The sequence below is a fragment of the Panicum virgatum genome, chromosome 8K, assembly GCF_016808335.1.
Source record: "Panicum virgatum strain AP13 chromosome 8K, P.virgatum_v5, whole genome shotgun sequence".
Taxonomy (NCBI): Eukaryota; Viridiplantae; Streptophyta; class Magnoliopsida; order Poales; family Poaceae; genus Panicum; species Panicum virgatum.
The window spans coordinates 21639041-21660417 of record NC_053143.1 but is presented as its reverse complement, the minus strand read 5'-3'; the positions used below and the strand labels follow the sequence as shown (position 1 = coordinate 21660417).

Here is a 21377-nt window from a genome sequence, read left to right as displayed (position 1 = left end):
TAAAAATCGTGTCTCGTGTTCGATCTTGTTTTCGCATTATTTGCTAACAGTAGTTATAAATTTTTCATGATGGAGATTGTTGACGCTCGTAAAGAGAATTTATTTCACCCGTAGCAATGCACGGGCTCACACCTAGTCATTCTAAAAAAGTTAAACTTTGCATATTAAAGCACTGTATCCGAATGTGTTAATCAATGGCAAAGGGGCAAGATTATGCTGTATCTCATACGAACATGGAGACAAATATCCAGTGGTTGATAACACCGGAAATAGCACCACACTTCTGCAACCTGCACACACACCGATTGATAGATAGCAGGAACCCCCACACATACAGCCCTACTTCATGTACTGCGACATCCACCTGAACCCCTCGCCGTAGCCCATCTTGCGCACGACGCTGCACATGAAGACCTCGAGGGGCCGCACGCCGGTGTCGGCGAGGTCGACGGCGCCCTTGCCGGTGGTGCATCCGGCGAGCCCAAGGTAGTATGCGAGCACGTTCTCGGGCGCCGCTTGCGGGACGTCGATCTTGTTCCCGAGCACGAGGAACGGCACGCCGGCCAGCGCGTCGTCCGACAGGAGCGCGCCCAGCTCCGCCCTGGACTCGGCGAGGCGGGCGCCGTCGGCGGTGTCCACCATGTACACCACCGCGTCGACGCTGGCGTAGTAGTCCCTCCAGACGCGGCACGCGATCCGGTGGCCGCCGAGGTCGGAGGCCCGAAAGTTGATCCGCCCGATCCTCAGCTCCTCCGACGTCGGGTGCTGCGTCGGTGCGTGCTGGGTCAGCCTCTGCGTAGTACACGACGGTGTCAGCCCCTGCCGGCCGGCAAGCACCACGAAGAAGCAACCAGCAGTAGGGAAGATGAAATGCAGGCAACAGGAGGCAGGCGCAGGATTACCTCTTCCTTGAGCATGTGGAGCAGGGTGGTCTTGCCGGAGTTGTCGAGGCCGAGGAAGAGGATCTTGGCCTCCTTCTGCCAGAGCCCCAGGGATGCCAGCACATCGAAGAGCCAGTCCACCAGGAATGACATCGCCGGCGGCGAGACGAGGAGGATGGCAAGGTGATCTCGGTCGAGAGAGGTGTTGGAATGTTTGCCCTGGAGCTGACAAGGGATTCCAGGCTCTATATAGGTGATGGCTCCATGATCGAAGCATATAGATTACAGAAGGGGGAAAAGAAACCCAATTTCACGGAGTTGTGGTGGCATGAATCGAATTTTCCCAAAAGAAAAAATTAATGTCGCGTGCGTCAGGAGTCGAGATGGGGTCAGGGACACATCACCGGGTCGATCTGGTGCGTCGATTTCCGATCTGTTGGCCGTAGATAGACATGTATCGTTGATGAGGTCGATCGAGTCGTTGCCTTCGTCCAGAGGCATGCCAATCTGGCAGTTGCCACGTCTTGGCCTGCCACATCATCCACTTTTTCTGGTTTCCAATTTCAGTTTGCAGTTGCCATTCATCAGATCTTTTCAGGTAACACTGAGTCACTGACTCAAGGAAGCTTCCTTGCACATGCAGTTCGAGATCGCTGGTTTACACATAATGTCAGTAGAGTCAAGAAAACCTCTAAGGACGACAAGAACACACAATCAGGTTGGCACTCAGCAGGAAAATAGAACAAACTAAAAATGTATCTGTATGCATCAAGGACTACAAGAACACCCCATTTTATTCAGCAGTTCGTTCTTTTCTATCTGTCAGTGTCTTAATAAGCACGGGAAAATGTTATAATACTATTGGACTTCTTCCCCTTGGGCAAGTCTCAAGGTTTTGATTTCCTGTTTACAAAATAACATGTGCAACAGCCGGTTTCCTAGTTTTTCTGGTCTTCTCTGAATGAAATTTTCATTTTTTTACTTTTTAGTAATTTTAAAGCAAATCAGCTTAGATCAAATTTTGGGTTCAATGGTTGGATCTGACCCTATCCAGCAACAACCTATCAGCCTGTTCGGCTCGGCCTAAATGGCTGGGCTGGAGCCAGCCAGTGCCAGCAAGGTAAGAAGTCCAAATCCAAATCCAGAGAGTGCTCGAGCTGCTGGCCTGGCTGGCGCTGCACGAATCTGGCTGGCTGCTCCAGCCCAGCCATTTAAGCTCAGCCGAACATGTAACCCAAGAAACCCGATTTTACCAGCGAACAACGTTTTCCTGCAGAGTGTGTAAGCTACTACATTTAAAACATCTACCAAGTGTTTGTTATGAATGGGAAATAGTTATTGATCTTCTTTTCTTAATAGTCAAGGATCTTTTAGTCCAATTAAGACTCCTGCTAAATGCATGATGTTTTTCTTGGTTGGAAAATACAGTTTGATGATTTGTTTTTTCTCCTTAGAAATATCCAAATTAGATAATAAAATCCTCAGCCATCTGAGAGAAATAATTTTAAAAACCAATAACCCTCGGCTATTGGAGAAAAGACTCTAGAAATAATACACATCTACAATAGTTATTCCATTCTATTATAACTTTTACCATCGGGTTTACAGTAAAAACATATATGTCAAGTTTATTTGGAACAGAACACTAAGATTCACATATCACAATTTTCGGCAAATTCTAAAGTTTTCTGTGAGAGAATAAACCGAAATAAGCCGGAATAAGCTGAAACCAGATAAGCAGAAGAGAGGGATACAAAAGTGTCACTGGCATAGAAGATAAATGGCAGCATTTACAACTAATTTGCAGGAGTGCACAGGTCCTTGGCTAGTACAGGGTTATATATACTTTTGCGACCATTGAGGATTGAAGAACTGAAACAATGGAGACCTTTTCTTTTTATTAGAAAGGAAACAACGCAGAACTTGCGATAGAGAGGCAGATATATCAATATGTGCCTATTTTCTTGATTCTCTGTACCATGCATCTATAGAACAACTGAACCATACATGCATGTTCTGAAACCAGACCGACGTGCTGATGACGACGCCAAAGGGCCAGACAAAGTCACAGCAATCCAGGTCGAGAATGAAAGGGGAACTGATGCATCACCACCAAGGGAGGTTTCTTCTCCTCCTTTGCTACCATGGCCCAATCAACCGCCTGTCTTCAGCTCACCAGCTTCACCACGAGCATCTTCTTCCTGATCCCTGGCTGCCTGCTGCTTCTTCGCACTATGTAAGAAGTTGGCAAAGAAGACACCATCATAGGAGTCGTGGTTTCTAGACACATCTTCTATGACTTATTGGAGACGCGTGTTAATAACCCGCGTCTTCTATTAGTCTGCTGAAAACTCATGTGAGTAACCCGCATCAGTAGAGGATGCAGTCGTTGGAACATGCATGGATCTTCTGTACCTCCAATCCTAAAGGGTACATTGTGCTAGGCAATTCGTTGTCCTTAGGAAGTATTTTTTAAAAACTTTCAGTTATTCTCCAAATCCCTTGTCGGACACAACATGTGTTGCCTTCCATTGCAGCAACTCCAGTGACGGAGGTAGTGCAAGGTACATCCCTGCCGAGTAGGGTCCTCGTGTCTGAGTGCCTACCCTGCTCGGCTACCTGGCTCAAACTATCCGGCGGACAGGCACTCGGCTGGATGGCAGAAGGGTCCTCTACGGAATAGGATGAAGGTTCGATATAGACGCCCGGATTACTAGGGATCTCAACCGACCTGCTTCCTTGTAAACAACCCGAGTAGATCTTATCCTTTACTTGTAACCCATGGCACCTGGTCTATAAAGGGGTCGTGAGGGTACCCACCGAGCATAGATCATTCATTCATTCATCCGAAACCCTAATACACAGCCACCAACAGGACGTAAGGTGTTACGCTCCCCAGTGGCCTGAACCTATCTAACCCTTGCATCACGTAACCATCAATCTCTTAGCTCCGGAATTCTCCTCCTAAAATCTATTGCCAGGCACCCCCCTGGTGGACATGCCGGATTAGCAATCTGACAGTTGGCACGCCAGGTAGGGGGATCCTCAGGAGTCCTTGTAGCAAATTTGATGGCATCTAGGAGTGGCGTCTTCTTCTCCGCCAACGTCTCCATTCAAATGGAGGCTGCCACCAGTTTCTCCTTCACCTTTGGGAGCTTCCCGGATACGACGGTTCCCCGGAACCCACCCACAAGCACCTCCGCCACCGGAAGCACCTCCACCTTTGGAGTCAGATCTGATCTGACCCCTCCAATCTCCATCACCCGTTGGGTTTCCAAACTCAAAATAGGTGATGCGGCCACTGGCCGCCCCAGGACGACCCGTCATCCTGTTGTCTCCGCCGATGATCTCATCTTTGAGATAGATCATGTCGGCCGTTCCATCACCGAGTGCATCCAACTCGGCGAGAGTGCTCTGCGTCATCCAGGCAATGCAGATTGCATGCCCTTCGGCCTCCGCAAAAACTCAGTAACATACTCGGACCAGATCCGAGTACTCATGAGGAATCTGCAGACCGCAGATCTGATTTGACTCGGCGTGGACCAGATCCGATCTGGCCCGACCACAGGGTCAGGCACCGGATACCAGACGGCTTTGTTCACCCTCCCGCCTAACCGCGTCAACTCCCCCGACTTGCGTTAGATCTCGGTCATCTCTTCTGACTCCAACTCCTTCGAAGGAGAAGAGCAAGAGCATCAGGATCTGCGCCATAACCGCAATGCTAATCGCGTGACTCAGCGCGAAAACGAGGCAGCAGTCCTTCAAGGGGAGGAGGATCTTGAGCCCGTCGAGCGACGCAACCCCAGGGTTGCACCTCGACCCTCTCCACCAAGACCTAGGAACCTCAACGATGACTTCGTGCTGGAGTACGACGGCCATAACGTCTTCGCCACTCCATCTGCAAACATGGCCACCGTATTCCATGTATTCGAGAACCTCCCTAACACTCCTGAGATAGAAAAAGCTCGTGCCCATCTACATGTTGCAGTGGCTCAGACTCGGCGTCTGAGAAAGGAGAACTCGCAGTACCGGGCGCAGTCCAGCACCAACCACTCGGCCCATCCTCATCCCCACGACGAGGAGGTCAACTAGCCTGACCTCCAAAACAACCTCGACTGTTAGGATGTACGCCCGCACATCAAAAACCACCACCGCGAGCGCGACGCGGACGAGTAGGAGCATCGCCAACGCTACGACAAGGAGTACGGCGTACCCGGTGCCAACCGGAACAACCACGGCCACCGAGGGGAGAACAACCCACCTCAACAACGCGTGAACATCGTCATCGACGACGACCCCGTCAACGACCTTGACGACTTCTCCACCTTCTCCAACAGGTTGCGAGCCATCCAATGGCCTGCGACCTTCAAGCCAGTCAGCATTGAGAAGTTCAATGGTGAGTCTAACCTGAAGATGTGGTTGTGCACCTACTCCATCGCCGTGCGCGTGGCCAACGGCAACAATGACATCATGGCGGCCTACTTCCCCGTGATGATGAGCCGCCAAGCCCTCAACTAGCTCGAGGCGCTCCCGGCTAGCTCCATCAACAGCTGGCAGGACCTCTGCACCGCCTTCATCCTGTACTACCAGGCAGCCTGCCTGGGTCCCAAAACCAGATGGTATCTTGCCAGTGTCACGCAGCAGCCGAGTGAGTCCCTCCATGACTACATCAAGAGGTACTTCGCTAACCGTAATACTATTACTGAGGTTGATGACAGGGACGTCATCCACCACTTCCACCAAGGCCTCCATAGCATCGAACTATGGAGGAAGATGTTCGAGAGCAATCCCAAGACCATCTCCAACATGGTGGTCGTCGTCAACAAGTACGTTGACATGGAGGACGCCAAGCGAGCTCACCGTCACCACACAAGCATCGCCGCGACTCTGTCGACCATCCCTGGCCAAAGGACGGCCACCAAGGCCACCGCAGCGACGACTGTCCTCCCCTACACGGCAAGAACCACGACCGTGCCGAGTCCTCCAAGGGCCGCGATCGCAAGAGGGTTCCCAACAACACCGTTGCCATGGCCGACAGACCCTAGTAACGCACCACCCTGAACTAGGAGGACTTGGATCGGCTTCTGGATGGCAGGTGCCTATGGCACAAGGACGCCACCACACGCTGCGCGAGTGCCACGCTCTCTCCAAGAGTGTCGCCCCGGATGACTCCAAGCGTCCATGACTCAATGACCGTGACAGTGTGGGTAGCTTCAGAAGCATCCACGGCCGAGGTCGCAGGAACAACTCGCCCAGGCGAGAATGTGAGGAATAGCCCAACAGGTCCTCTGGAAACTTCCAAGAGGAGAACCGGGCCGTCAACTTCATCTACGGAGGCTCCACCATCCAGACCTGTTGGCGCAGGTTGAAGCTTCATGACCGCGAGGTTAACTCGGTGTTCATGCACCCAGTTGAACCCCTTCGCTGGTCCAAGATGCCCATCATGTTGGAAATATGCCCTAGAGGCAATCATAGAGATGATTATATTTCCATGTATTCATGATTAATAAAGTGTTTCTTGAATATCCATGAAAGGCAACTTGTATTGATCGACAATTACATGAATTGTTTGTGAGACTCTTTACTTGAATGGTTATTTTAAAGATGTTCCTAGTCGAAGTTTATGTGAGGACACACATGAATATAAGACTAGCACATGTATTAGTTGATGACTATGTTTCACAAGTCATGGACATGGAGATATGAAACTAATAATGTGGCCTTATGTAGAACATGAGGCAGAATTGACGCGACACGAGTGACGGTGATTTCTCATTACACAATGTGTATGCTGCGTCCTTAGACCTGAGACTGTCGCATGTTCTCAAGATATGAACCGACTTAATTAGGAGCTATGAAACGCTACTCCGTAACTGGGTAGTTATAAAAGGTGGCTTTCGGGTTTGTCAAGAAACATGCTGTGAGACATGGTCAGACGAGATGAGATTTGCCCCTCTCTATATGAAAGAGATATTTCTAGGCCACTCGAGTGAGTCAGATCAAGAAGTGCATGGCCATGCCAAGGTTAAGTGTTAACCAAGGATTTGAATCACGGCATCGAGAAAGAAAGGTCAGCTTGGAGCTAGACCAAATATCGTGATGCAAAAGGAACAGTAAACCCGGAATCTCCAAGCATATGTCCGAATAGTCCGGACATAGAATCGGATGTCCGAACCCTACCCTTGATAGTCCGGGTATATGTCCGGATAGTCCGGACAGAGGTTCGGATATGTCCGAACCCTAACCCGGATACTCTAGGTATACGTCCGGATAGTCCGGACAGAGAGTCCGGATACTCCGGGTAACGGTATTGTGAAGGCTCGTCTGATGTGATCTTCACATGTGTATGAGAGTTGATATGTCTTGTTAGAGGCCGCTATCAACTATTGGATTGAGTAAGAGTACTCGGACCATGTCTATTCACGCGTGAGCCTATAGGGTCACACACTTAAGGGAAAAGAAGTCTAATGAGGATGAGATCCGAATTAGACTAGGCTTAGATGCACTAATGGGTCTCAACAGGGAAGCCCATTAAAGGGGGCGCCCCTAGGGGCTATATAAACATGGGAGGGGGCCGCTAAACGGTAACCCTAGCTTCTTCCTGGCTGCGCTATAGTAGTTGCTACAGTACCCGCGGGCATGAATAGTGTCGTGCGAACAGTAACCACCCCCCCTCCTGTGCACCAAGCCCGAGGTTACCTTCGCAGACCTAGCAGTCCGGATCGTAATGCTTCTTTCCGTACGTGTGGATACCTTGGAGGTGCCGCATGTGCTGCACAAGGACGACACGCATGTGAGGAGGTTCTCGCAACTGCACCGCCGGCTTCCATCTGTTCGACTACATCGACGCGCGACAGAAGTTCCGCACCCGCGTGTCTAGTGGTAATCCCATGATCTATAACAGTAGAAGTTTTTGGTTATGGGGTAGAAAAAATTTATTTTGCGCCCCCATATCCCTACGCATCACCTTTGACCGACACGACCACTGGGTCCATTTGCCCTGGTCGGGTTCCTACCCTCTCGTGGTCAGCCCGGTAGTTAGCCAGGTCTGCCTGGCCAAAGTACTCATCGACGGAGGAAGCGGCCTCGACATCATCTTTGCCAAGACACTGGAGAGCATGGGCTACGACATGGCAATGCTGGTCCCCTTAGACCAGGCCTTCTATGGCTTCATTCCTGGTGCTGGCTCAACTCTGGTTGGCAGGGTGACCCTCCCCGTCACCTTCGGTACTTGGGACAACTACAGGACCGAGCACACCAACTTTAAGGTGGCCTCTTTCGAGACCTCCTACCACACAATACTTGGGAGGCCCGCCCTCGCCAAGTTCATGGCGGTACCCAACCACATGTACCTCCTCATGAAGATGCCAGTGCCAAAAGGTGTCCTCTCCTTCTACGGAGACATCCAGACGTCTCATTCTTGCGAGATGGAGAATATCAACCTCTCCTCGACCTTGGAATGGTCCAAGAACATGATCCTCGTCGCTCAGGCGACAAAGGATCTCCCTGAAGACCAGGCACAGATCCCTACAAAGGATTCGGTTGCTGAGTCTCAGCTGCAGCCAGATCACCAGACTAAGGCCATCATCCTCAAGGATGATGAGCCTCACTAGACAGTCCTGAACGGGTCCCAGCGCAACCCGGCGTAGGAAGACATGGTCACCTCCTTCCTCCGTGCCAATTGGGACATCTTCGCGTGGAAGCCCTCTGACATGCCAGGCGTTCCGAGGGAGGAGGCTGAGCAGTCCTTGGATCTTGACAAAAAGGCGTGACCTGTCAAGCGGCGGCTATGTTGCTTCACCCAAGATCGAAAGGAGGCAATTGGAGTAGAAGTAAGTCGCCTTCTAGCCGCAGGTTTCATCTGTGAAGTCACACATCCAGAATGGCTGGCCAACCTAGTCCTTGTAAAAAAGAAAAATGGCGAATGGAGAATGTGTATCGACTACACAAATCTCGACAAGCACTGCCCTAAAGACTCCTTTCCCATACCGCGCATCGATCAGGTCATTGACTCAATAGCCGGGTGCATCCTTTGTTCTTTTCTTGATTGCTACTCAGGTTATGACCAGATCATCTTGAAGAAGTCGGATCAAGAGAAGACCTCCTTCATCACCCCTTTCGGGGCCTACTGCTACAACACCATGATGTTCGGCCCCAAGAACACGGGTCGTACCTACCAGAAGGCCATCCAGAGATGCCTCCAAGGGCATATCGGGCGCAACACCGAGGCCTACATAGAGGACATAGTAATCAAGACCAAGTCCAATGACCAGTTCATTGCCAATTTGACCAAAACATTTGAAAATCTCCGAAAATTCAAATGGGAACTCAACCCAACCAAGTGCATCTTCGGTGTCCCTTCAGGAAAACTACTCAGCTTCATCATAAGTAGCCGTGGCATCGAAGCAAACCCTACCAAAGTCAACACCATCAGGTACATGAAAGCACCCAAGTGCAAAAAGGACCTGATGACATTAATAGGGTGCATGGCTGCTTTGAGCAGGTTCATTAGCCAGCTTAGCGACAAGGGCCTGCCCTTCTTCAAACTTCTTCGGAAGTCTGACGAGTTTGAGTCGAACAAGGATGTCTCTATGGCATTCCAGGAACTCAAGGAGTTTCTCACAAAACCACCCGTGCTGACCACTCCAGACGATGGGCAAACCCTACTACTCTACATCGCCGCCACTACCCATGTAGTGAGCACTGCCCTGGTCATCAAGCAAGATGAGCCGGGCCACGTCTACAAAGTTTAGCTACCCATCTACATCATCAGTGAAGTACTCGGCGAATCCAAAGTGCACTACACGTAGGTCCAGAAGCTGCTCTATGCGCTGCTTATCACTTCAAGAAAGCTACGGCATTACTATTACTTATAGGCACACAAGATAAAGGTTGCCTCCTCCTACCCACTCGGCGATATCCTCCACAACAGGGATGCTAACGACCGAGTCATCAAATGGTCGGTGGAACTCGGAGCCCTCTCCATCGAATTCATGCCTCGCTTCACCTCCAAGTCTCAAGCTCTGGCCGACTTCATCACTGAGTGGACGGAAATTCAAGACCCTCCCTCATATACACGACTCGAGCACTGGGTCATGTACTTCGACGGTGCTCTCAACCTAGACGGCGCTAGTGCAGGAGTTCTCTGGATCTTCCCTAAAGGTGAGCAGTGAAATACGTTCTCCAGCTACTCTTCAAGGCAACAAACAACACTGTTGACTATGAGGCCCTCATTCACGGTGTTCGGATCACTGCCTCACTATGAATCAAGCGTCTCCTTGCTTACAGCGACTCCAAAGTCGCGTACATCAAGTCAACAAGGATTGGGACTGCTCCCAAGAAAAGATGGATGCGTACTGCAAGAAGATACGCAAACTGGCATCCAAATTCTACGACCTCGAGTTCCACCAAATCACCCATGACTATAACATCGATGCAGGTGTCCTCTCCAAACTAGGATCCAAGCGAGCTCTCGTCCCGGTGGGAGTCTTCGTCTAAGCTCTCTGGAGCCCAATGGTGAAAGTTGAGGAAGAACCCCTAACCAAGCCAGACTTGGCACCCGCCTTAGGGCAGGAGGTGCTTGTCGCCGACTTTGCAGTGGTCCTCTAACATCTGCTGGAACTTCACCCTCTCCTTTTCACTTTCACAATCTTCCTGTGCACCGCGCAATGCCTGCCCAAGATCGTTCTTGGGATCATTTTCTGCCGCCTCTGCTTCAGGCTCTTCCATGGCAGCAGCATCATCAAAGGCATCGAATGCAGCTTGGCTAGGAAAGTGGTCATCACAATATTCTTCTTCATTGTCTTCCATTATAACCCTTTTTTCCCATGCTTGGTCCAAAAAATTTATTTGGGCATGAAACCATGAGCGAAAATACGACTGTGAAGGGTTCTTGAAGATGAGTAATCCTTCTTATTCTGGCAATTTACGTACGGGCAGCACATGAAACCATTCTGCTTGTTTGCCTCGGCCACATCCAAAAAATAATGCAGGCCATCAATGAACTTCTTGGAATATCGGTCAGCATTGTACATCCATTGCGGGTCCATCTAGATTGTTTTCAAAAAACAAAACTAATTTCAGGACTAAAATTCTCATATCGATACATCAAATGTAAAGATTTCGTTACACGTATCGAATAAATGTAACCAAATTAATAAATTCTCATAATTATCGTAATATGAATAATTGAAAGGCCCAAAATATCCATCATACAATTTGAATATAAATTCATCATACACCCTGATTAATTGAAAGGTCTACATAATCCATTATGCAACATGATAATTTAAACGGTCCTAATGAAAATACCGAAAAAGATACACGTTAATACAAACTAGTCGCAAGACCTATTGACCAAGGCCTCGTGAACTGCCTTGCGAAGTCTCGACACGTTAGGTCAAATTCTGCCAGCCCCAATGTTTCGCGCATTGCATTATATCGAGCCATCAACTCCCAATCATCATCCATACCATGCAACTCGATATTAGATTTACATTAAAATTTGTGATCTGCTTTTGCAAGTTCGAAGCAATGAAATGCTTTCATAATCCAATGACGAATACGACCACTAACAAGTCCAAGATGCTCCTCAGGGCGGAACACAAGAGAATATCCGGTGCACCTCAGATGATTGCGTACCGACGCCCGAGCGGACGCACGATGCTCCAATGCATCATGTTGCAAAGTCATACTCACTACACTTATCAAATAGATGTAAAAAAATGAATAAATTCTTACAAACTCATATTTGACATTCAAAAATAAAACTAATTTAACTACACCTATCAAATAAATATAAAAAAACTGAATAAATTCTTAGAATTACAATAAAAATGTACTCATACTCATATTGAAGTTGACATTTCACAATCACTAGAGTGTCAAAATAATTCATTGGTAATACAAAATAAATGCCAAATAAACATCTTTTTTAAATTTCAATAATTATTCAATTTAATATTTCACATTTAAATTTACATATGGTCATATATATATATATATATATATATATATATACTCTCATTCCAAAAATAAAAAAATTATACTATACTCATTTGTAATATACATGGCCATATATACAAGTAAATCACATCAACTCTCTATACTCATTTAGATCAACTAATACAAGTGTTGACACCGTTTTTTGGCACATGTCAATCTGGTGACTGGCAGCCGATGGAGAATTGGCCGATGCTGGGTTGGAAGGAAGAAAGCAAGATTTTGGGCCTGTAGGCCAGAATGAGCGTCACAGCCGATGGAGCTAAGATGGAGGCTGGCAAGGATACGTCAGCAAGTTATCTTTTAGATTTTTATGTATCATTCAGTTAGGCAAGTTTGTTTTCTTGATTCGCAAGTGTAATTTTGCCGTATCGGATAAGGGGTCTAGGTTTAGGCTATAAATAGCAGACCTCTGGCATCTGGAAACATTGATCAACCACAACCAACCAAAAACTTTACCTTTCAGCACATCTACTTTCCCTTTATGAGTTCGTCTCAGCAGGCACGTTCATCGTTTGCTGGTAAGTTCCGAGTCGAGTTGCATAGATAGGCCCAGGTTGATGGCGCATCACTTCTTCCTCTGTCTATAGCGCTCAAAGTTATCGAGCTCGTCAAATCTGTCCGGCGGGGCTTAACTTGTTCACCAGTTTATCGATAGAAGTTATCAGCTGTTGTTGCTTTTATCACATCACAATAGAAGTTAATTGATCTGTTAATCTGGCCGGTTGTTGCTTTTATGAAAAGTTATCGACATCTGCTTAGATCTTGCTAGGTTAATCCGTTTAATCTTGACTGTTTTCAGTTTTTATCATAAATTATCTAGCTTAGATCTACTCGCTATCGGCTTAATCCGTGGCTTCACGTCCATAGCCAATTGGATTTGTATCTAGGTGTTGTTCTCAAGCTACATCGCTTTAGGTGCCGCTCGCTCCTTCAAATCGGCTGCCCGATAGCCGATTTGCTGACGTCGACGATATCGGCTGGCTAGCTGATAGCCCCCGAATTTAACTTTTTATTTTCCTTATCAATTGCTGGTCAAATTGACTGGCACGCCAAGCGCACCACATGCGTGCCGATCGGGTTTGGTACGATGGAGTGAAGCAGGTCTCCCATGTCGGTGTTTTACTGCCAAGCCTACCGTAGGTATCGCCAAGGTAGTTGATTGTAGGTAGCGAATCACCGAGATCCGGAACTTGAAGGTAAACGCAAGAACACAAGACACAAATTTAGACAGGCTCGGGCCGCCAGAGTAGCGTAATACCCTACGTCCTGTGTGATAGTTTATATATTGCGACCTGCGCTGGTATAGATGATGTTTTGGAGGGGTCCTTGCCCGCCCTTATATAGTCTAGAGGGGCAGGGTTACATGGAAAGTCCTAGTCGAATACTAGCAGAGTCCTACTTTAATAGGGTCGGGTAGTTTCCTTGTATGTCGACTAGTTCTACTCCTATATGAGTAGTTACAAGAGGATAAGGTATATGCCATGCGCTATCCCTTACTTTAGAATATTCCACGCCTGTAAGCAGTCCCGCTGCCCCAGTCTGACAAGCCCCCAAGCTCTTCGTAGCCGAGTCCTGCAAGCGTCGAGAACTTCTGAAGACGTCTTTGAGTGCTTCTGAAATTCCCATCGAGTGCTTCGAGTAGTGTTCGAGTACTTACTTGGCTGCATCGAGGCTATGAGGTGCTCAAGCCCTGAATCTTCTTTTATATGGTGCGCGATAAACTCGCGCTCCATATGGAGTAGCCTCCGAGCCTTAGGTTGAATCGCAAAATCAGGCTGAGGGTCAAATCAGTCTTCAAATCTTCTAGTCTTTATCTTCCAAGAATTTGAAAAATAAGTCATCGATGACATGTGCCCCGCAGCCCCCGAGCCTTGAATCCAAATATCAAGATTTGGAATTAAGAGTCCAAAAATCGTGGCTCACGGTGTAGAATTTTTCTTGCCTCTAGTCTTCATATGAAACGGGATCGAGTAGCTTTGCGGCGTCCAGCCCCGTAGCTTGTGAGCTAGGTGAGTCCTAGAAGCCACATCGAATAGTTTTTTTTTTGTGAGTCCCCCAAGCCTGAGAGCTGGACATGCTCAGCTAGCATCATGCTCAAAGTCCGATCTACTGTAAGACAAACATAGAAATATGTTGTAAAATGATATACATGATATCGAATCGGGAGCTAATCCTAGTATTATTGAATTCTTGTAAAAGAATTGGAGAGAATTTCAGCATTGAAGAATGCATGTAAAAAAAAGTTTATGTCTTACTCTTGCTAGGCCACATAATTTCCCCAAGCAGTTAGCCTATTACGTTTAAGCACCTTGTCCCTGATGGCCGTAGCCCATAGCGCAGGGAGCGTTGACCCCATGCACGTGTTGGAACATAGGCTTACAGAAGAGTCGAAGTTTCATAGATTAAGACATGTGCTACTCGAGTACTTTAGCAACCCTTGAGAGGGGACAACGAAAAAAGCAAGTAAAAGTTGGCAAAGCGATAAATAGGATGCGCAATGCGCATAAATCAGTCGGCGAGAATGCGGCTTGCGCACAAAATAGTCGGCGAGAGTGCAGGTTGCACACAAATGGTCGGCGAAAGTGCGAGCTTGCGTACAAATGGTCGGCAAAAGTGCAGCCCCCGAGCATAATTCAGGTCGAGAGGCATACCCAAAAAAGTAGCCGAGCATACCAGTAGATTGATTTTGAAGATGAGGTCCTTCAAGCTCGCCCAATGGTCGCGATGAGCCCCCTACCTGGTGCGCCAGCTGTCGGTATTTTACTGCCGAGCCTACCGTGGAAATCCCCAAGGTAGTTGATTGTAGGTAGGGAATCACCGAGATCTGAAACTTGATGGTAAATGCAAGAATACAAGACACAAATTTAGACAGGTTCGGGCCGCCAGAGTAGCATAATACCCTACATCCTGTGTGGTGGTTTGTTTATTGCGCCATGCGCTGGTATAGATGATGTTTTGGAGGGGTCCCTGCCCACCCTTATATAGTCTAGGGGGGACAGGGTTACATGGAAAGTCCTAACCGAATACTAGCAGAGTCCTACTCCAATAGGGTCAGGTAGTTTCCTTGTATGTCGACTAGTTCTACTCCTATATGAGTAGTTACAAGAGGATAAGGTATATGCCATGCGCTTTCCCTTACTCTAGAATATTCCACGCCTGTAAGCAGTTCTGCTGCCCCGGGTCTAACATCCCCGAACCTAGCGTACGTGGAGCGTGAAGATCCGTCTGGCGAGATTTTTGCATCAACAGGCTTCTTGGCACGCCCAGCGAGACACATCATCAACATCCACGATGACAACATGTATGCCTACATCAACATGGTTGATGCCAAGCCGACCGATGGAGATAATCATGTGGAGATTATTGGGGACAACATCATCTTGATCATTGAAGAACAACTCGACGAGATCCAAAAGCAATGGCTAGCCCAAGTCGTTGATGGTTTCAAGGAGGCTTGTCTCCAGACATTCGCCTTGGTCAGCAGAGAGGGCAAGGTGATCCAAAAGACTAATTTCCCTATGCCGCGCCAAATCACAATCACTCAGGACTCCGCAAAGTTCCAGGAGATGTTCGATCCTGCTATGCATCATGCTCTGAGCAACCAGTCGAACACCACGAAGAATTCTGTCCAGAATGCTATCTACGAGATGATGAAGGGCAACTGGACACCAGGATACATAGGGCCGGCTTACTCCAGTCCGGTGTCATCAGCCACCGCCGCTAGCAGGGAAGCGGCATCCACTGCAGCGGGAATCGCCTCTCAACTGATCTCTTCCAGTGCAGCACTGGCAGGAGCAGGATCTGTTTCTATGCTACCACCATTCTTTTAGCCATCGGCGTTCCGATCAGTTGGAACTCCGTTGCCATCGGCTCCGATGTATGCGATAGCATTGCCGATGATGCCATCGGCATCGATGAATCTATTCAGCACGCTGTCAGGATATGTCCCAGCTTCTCCTCTTGGGATGCCTCCAGAGATGATGGCGGATATATGTCTGCAGAATCAAGGTGTTGCAGGCCAAACAGGATTCACTCAAGGCGCTCCACCTGCACCCCAGAGATCGCTGCCAATGGTAGCTCACCAACAACATCTTCAGCAACAGGCGAGTGGACCACAAGCATCGCCATCGGCTGTGCAGCCGATGACTTTGTGCCCGCAGTATGATCCATCTGCTGTCTGGTCGATGATGAACACCATGGCGTAGAAGATAAATATGTAGGCATGGGAGGCAACTCAACAACAACAACCTACCCCCGAGCACTAGCAGCAAACACTAGCGCCACCACCGAAGCATCAACAAGCACCTCCTGCATGTTCGGCTCCACAACTAGCGCAGCCGATGCAGGCTCATGTACATCAGCAACCACCGGTGCCGCAATAGTAGGCTATCGTACCTCCATATGTTGATTGGTCAGCACAAATAGCCAATGTGATGAAAAATCAATTCGGCTTGAAGTCCAAGGAGCTGGCATTCATGTATCGTAAGCCTTACCCTGAGGCTTATGACCAGATTGCTCTACCACATCATTACAGAGTGCTGGATTTCATCAACTTCTCTGGACAGGACAACATGACAACCGTTGAACACATTAGTCAATTCCTGATCCAGTGTGGAGATGGCTCTACAGTCGATGCATTGAGGATTCGTCTATTCCCTCTCTTGCTATCCGGATCAGCCTTTGCCTAGTTCTCCTCCTTACCAGCAAATTCCATCATCACATGGGCCGATCTGGAGAAGCAGTTCCACAAGTACTTCTTCATAGGAGTACACGAGTAGAAGCTTAATGACTTAACAGCAGTCAGACAAAGGAACGACGAACTTGTCTTTGATTACATTCAAGGTTTCAGAGACATTAAGAATAGATGTTTCAACTTGTCTCTCAGTGATAGCCAGTTAGCAGAATTGGCTTTTCAAGGATTATTGCCTCACATCAAGGAGAAGTTTTCCTCTCATGAATTTGAGAGTTTGAGCCATCTCGCTCAGAGGCTATCATGTGTCGACATCCGAGCCCCAGTTCATGGAAGAGTCATGTTCTAGAAGAAAGTAAACTTTGCTAGAGATTCTTCCGACTCTGAAGACAAGGCAGAGATTGTCTTGGCCGAGTGGACCAAGAAAAGAGAGTCTCAGTTCATGGAAGAGTCTCATGCCCTTTTGCAAAAAAGGAAAAAGAAAAGTACAGGTTTGACGTTACAAAGGCCGACATGATCTTTGATCTATTGCAACATGAGGGGTAGATCAAACTTTCAGCAAATCATACAATTCTATCGGCCGTCGAGTTGAAGAATCGCAAGTATTGCAAGTGGCACAACGCCGTGTCGCATAATACTTGCGAGTGCAGGATGTTTTGCAAGGAGATCCAATCAGCTATTGAAACAGGGAAAATCAAGTTCGACATGCTAGAGAAGTCGATGAAGATCGACGGTCATCCTTCCCTGCCAACATGGTGGAGGTAAAGGATTAGGACGCCAAGACGGGGCCCAAGTTACTGACTTCTGAACGAGCCAGGCATTCGACAGCCATGGACCCAAGGTGCAAGTATCGGCCAGCCAACTCGGGGGGGGGGGGGGGGGGCAGGGCCGATACGAGCAAGAAGAAGGATTCAGGAGGCCACGCCGATGTGTGGCATCCCAGAAGCTGATCAACAAGTACCAGCATCGGCAAGAGAAGGAAGAACACCGACAGCAAGAGTGTGTCTGGCGAGAAGAAAATCACTGGCGATGCTTGTTCTTCATGCGTTGCTGGAACGAGGGTCTACATATACCATCGGTTGATGATTGCCCTGAAAGCAGTGAATTACATGGAAAGCAATTCCCATACAAGAGGCAGTATAACGATGGTCATAGCCATTAGCCGATTCGCATGGACAAACCAGAAAGAAGGCGCACCCTTGTCCATGATCAGCTAGGAAAAAAAGATTGATCCTCTGGAGCATTTGGAAGAAGAAGCCAATGCACGTGTGCCTGATGAGCAACCAATGGTTCATGATAATGAATACCGGTTCGACACTGAGAACACTTCTCAGTGGTGTCCTGGGGGAATGACCCGGTCTCAGAAGAGAAGGTTGCAGAGGCTGCGCGATTGGGAACTACAATAGCAAGAGGATCATACTTGTGCAGATAAGCGCCCGAAATCGCAAATATGGCACACAAAAGAGAAAGACGATGAAGTAGAAGCCACATCGGTTAACATGGTGTTCTTTTTGCCTGTGGAGTTCAAAGATCCATCTGGTGAAAAAGCGGAACAAGCCATGGCGCAACTGTGCTTGGATCCAATGCAAGCGGTATTCGATAAACCAGAGGATAAAGAGCACAAGCATTTGGGCCGTTATTACTCAAAGGATACATCAACGGCAAGCCGATGACCAAGATGCTGGTCGATGGAGGAGCTGCTGTGAATATCATGCCGTATGCCACGTATCGAAAGCTTGGGTTTGGGGAGGATGATTTAATCCAAACCGATATGATGCTCAAAGATTTTGAGGGCGCAATTTCTCCAGCCCGAGGGGCAATTTGTGTTGACCTGACGATCGGAAGCAAGACATTACCAACTACGTTCTTCGTCGTCAATGGCAAGGGTTCCTATAGCACACTCTTAGGCAGAGATTGGATTCATACAAATTGTTGCATACTGTCTATAATGCATCAATGCATTATACAGCGGATCGAGGATTCCATGGAGATTGTACATGCTGACTCATCATTCAGCATTGCAATAGCCGATCCTGAAGCCTGGGATTGAAATGCACATCTGGTGAAGCCTGGGAAGGTGGAATCCTAAAGATGGCTGATTTCAAGTTTGATCTAATCCAAGGAATCGACCCAGAAGAGTCATCCTGAATATCTGCTAGGATGTAAGTCATAGCATATTAAAAATAATAAAAGAAAAATATATTGCAGAGATACGAGTCTGCTAGCCGATTGTTATGATCATCGGTTGTTCATGGCCGATACGATATGTGTCGTCCTTAGTGCAAAGAGATATTACAAACTGTTTTGCTACGATTCAAAAGCAACAAGGATTGTTTGTTACATTGATCCAATGCATTTCTGGATCGCGTCAATCGCGCAGGCGAATTTGGTCAACTTCATCAATTTCTTGTTGATCTGCATTGGCTGATCCTAGGATCGGCTGAATTCTCTTGTGCAAGCGGAAGGTTTCCTTGACTGAGATTTAGGTCTTCTTCCATTTGATCGATGCTAGCAGGAAATTGACCTAATTTCTCTTCTTCCACTGTCAGAGCAGTCTCAATAGTTTCGAGTTCTTTCATGAGTTTGACCCTTCTGGCTTTCAGCCGATCTATCTCAGTCATAATGGAGGGGTGGGAATTCTTTAGAGTTTCAATTCTCGTCTTGATGTTGCTAGCTTTGAATCGGCTAGCTTCTCTTTGAGATATCAAATTCTCTTGCAATGTGCAATCAGAGAGGTGCTGTTTGGCCTGAAGAACCTTAAATTGATGACCCTCTATGAAGGCGACCGGTAGAAGGGCAGCTTCGATATTAGTTGGCAATTGACCTTTCAGATCACTAAATATCTTCCTTACATTCTCAGCATCTTGAACTAGCAAGCCAATGTCTTGGTTCAGAAGTTGCAGGATTTCTTGGAGCTTTGCCTTGGTGTCCTCTGATGGTGTATCTGAAGTCAATATCTCTGGAGGAACATCTTCCTCGTCGTTAGAAAGGACTTCAATAGGAAAAGGGAAAAGATCACAGCCTAAGGAACCTTGAACCTGCGAGAAGTGAATTGGGTTAGAAATAGTGTTATCCTAAACGTTAAATGGTAAACAGTCGGTCACCTGCCGTTTAGCCTATTATTCGAGCAAAACGGGTGTTTAAAAGGGCAAAACGACTGTTTAAACGGTCAAAACAACCGATTAAATGGAAACGGTGTACCACTGTGTAGCGTTTAAACGGTGTGTAAATAGGCTAAACGACTGTTTATGCAAACAGTGGTTAGAAATGATATTTTAAAAGATACATCTAATCAAAGTCATAACATTACTTCTTGATGCGGTGATTCAGGAGTAGATTGCTCCTCCATCAATGTGATGCCGGTATCAGAAGGAGCCTTCATAGCTGGTGATGATGTCCTGCCTATTTTAATTGGCGATGGAGGATTAGAGGAGATTGTTGTATGGACCTCTTGGGCCATCGGGTTGTCAACTGGTTCTTTTGGAGACTCGTGCGGAGGACTCATCTGTGCGTACAAGTAGTAGTGAGTGTCAGCAAGAGTTCAAAATTTATTTATTGAGAAAGTTAACGATCACCTGAGAAGTTGACATCTGGATTTGTGCTACCACGGTAGAGTCCGATTGGGATTTCTTTGATCTCTTCTTCTGGTCCACCTTCTTGGTGCTTGAAGATTTTCGCTTGCATCGGCCGGCTGCTATGTCTTGAAGTGATTGAGCTTTACGGCTGATGTAAGGTATGATAGAGGGAGGAGCATATTTGATTTGTTTTGCAGAGTTGCTGACATCCGGGATGAGATGAGATATGTCCTGAATTAAGAAGTGATCAGAGTTGGATTGGTCGATTCCAAGAAAGGGAAAGAAAAGGTGTAAAGGGTGATGCGATACCTCATCTGTGGGAGCAAGACAAGTTGGGTCAATTCTGTGACAATATGCCTCGGATGGTGCACAGAAAAGGTGTATGCTCCACTCCTCCTACCATGATCTGAAAGGTTGGGTAGTAAAAGAAGCCATCATCCAATCCTCCAGATTAATGGAGTCAAAGGTGGGCACCAAGTTCTTCAGCCGATCATATTCCAAAGCACCAGTAATGGACTGGCATGATTGTACCAAGTCAGCAAAGTATAGAAGTACTGGCAATTGGCTGAAACCGAGTTGGCAAGAACCAACTGAGGGAAGGTAGAATTCATATGTTGGTTGATGGTTTCGGCCATCATAAAAATTGACTGGAAGGACCCCCGGAATAATGGATTTCCTAAAAATAGCCATACTTTCTTCAGAGTCAATCTTGTCAACTGAAACTTAACCGGCAATTCATACTTGTCTCCACTGTTTGAATAAGGAAACCACACTAGGTGGTCAGAATTGAGGCCGTCGTAAAAGCATCTGAAGAAGTGGGCTCCCTCTGATGGGGTGAACTTGCTCTAGCAAGTGAATGCTGATGCTGCTTCTCCTAGGGATGTGCATCGGGGAGTAGTGGATTGCTCCTCTTCAGCAAGATTGCCTGGAAAATTCATCCTGCTCAAGTCTTTTTCCAAGAACTTATGCAGATAGAGATTGAGCCACAAATTGATGAACCACCACGGTCCACCAAGTTTACCAATCGCCAGCCGATAATCTGACTAAAACTTGATGAAGGAGAAAGTAAACGAAGCCAAGTAAATGCTGACCCAAAGGGACTTCATTTCCTGTTGCAAGAAGCTTGGCTATACATTGTATGTTGGTGGTAGGACCGATAGTTTTTCCACAAAAGATGAATTTCTCAAGCCACATAGTGAGGAAGGCCGTATGTTCTTTGTCAGTAAC

At 47.5% G+C, this 21377-nt stretch overlaps 2 protein-coding genes across 2 annotated transcripts; one reads left to right on the top strand and one right to left on the bottom strand.

Annotated features, from left to right (window-relative positions):
• Nucleotides 1–236: 236 nt before the first annotated feature.
• LOC120646217 (GTP-binding protein SAR1A-like) lies at nt 237–1096 on the bottom strand. Its single transcript, XM_039922893.1, has 2 exons — nt 903–1096; nt 237–792 (listed from the first exon to the last, which is right to left on the bottom strand). Exons 1-2 carry the CDS (start codon nt 1032–1034, stop codon nt 340–342), a joined length of 585 nt encoding a protein of 194 aa, XP_039778827.1. The 5' UTR covers nt 1035–1096; the 3' UTR covers nt 237–339.
• Nucleotides 1097–7999: 6903 nt separating this feature from the next.
• LOC120645557 lies at nt 8000–8494 on the top strand. Its single transcript, XM_039922339.1, has one exon. It carries the CDS (start codon nt 8000–8002, stop codon nt 8492–8494), a length of 495 nt encoding a protein of 164 aa, XP_039778273.1.
• Nucleotides 8495–21377: the final 12883 nt, after the last annotated feature.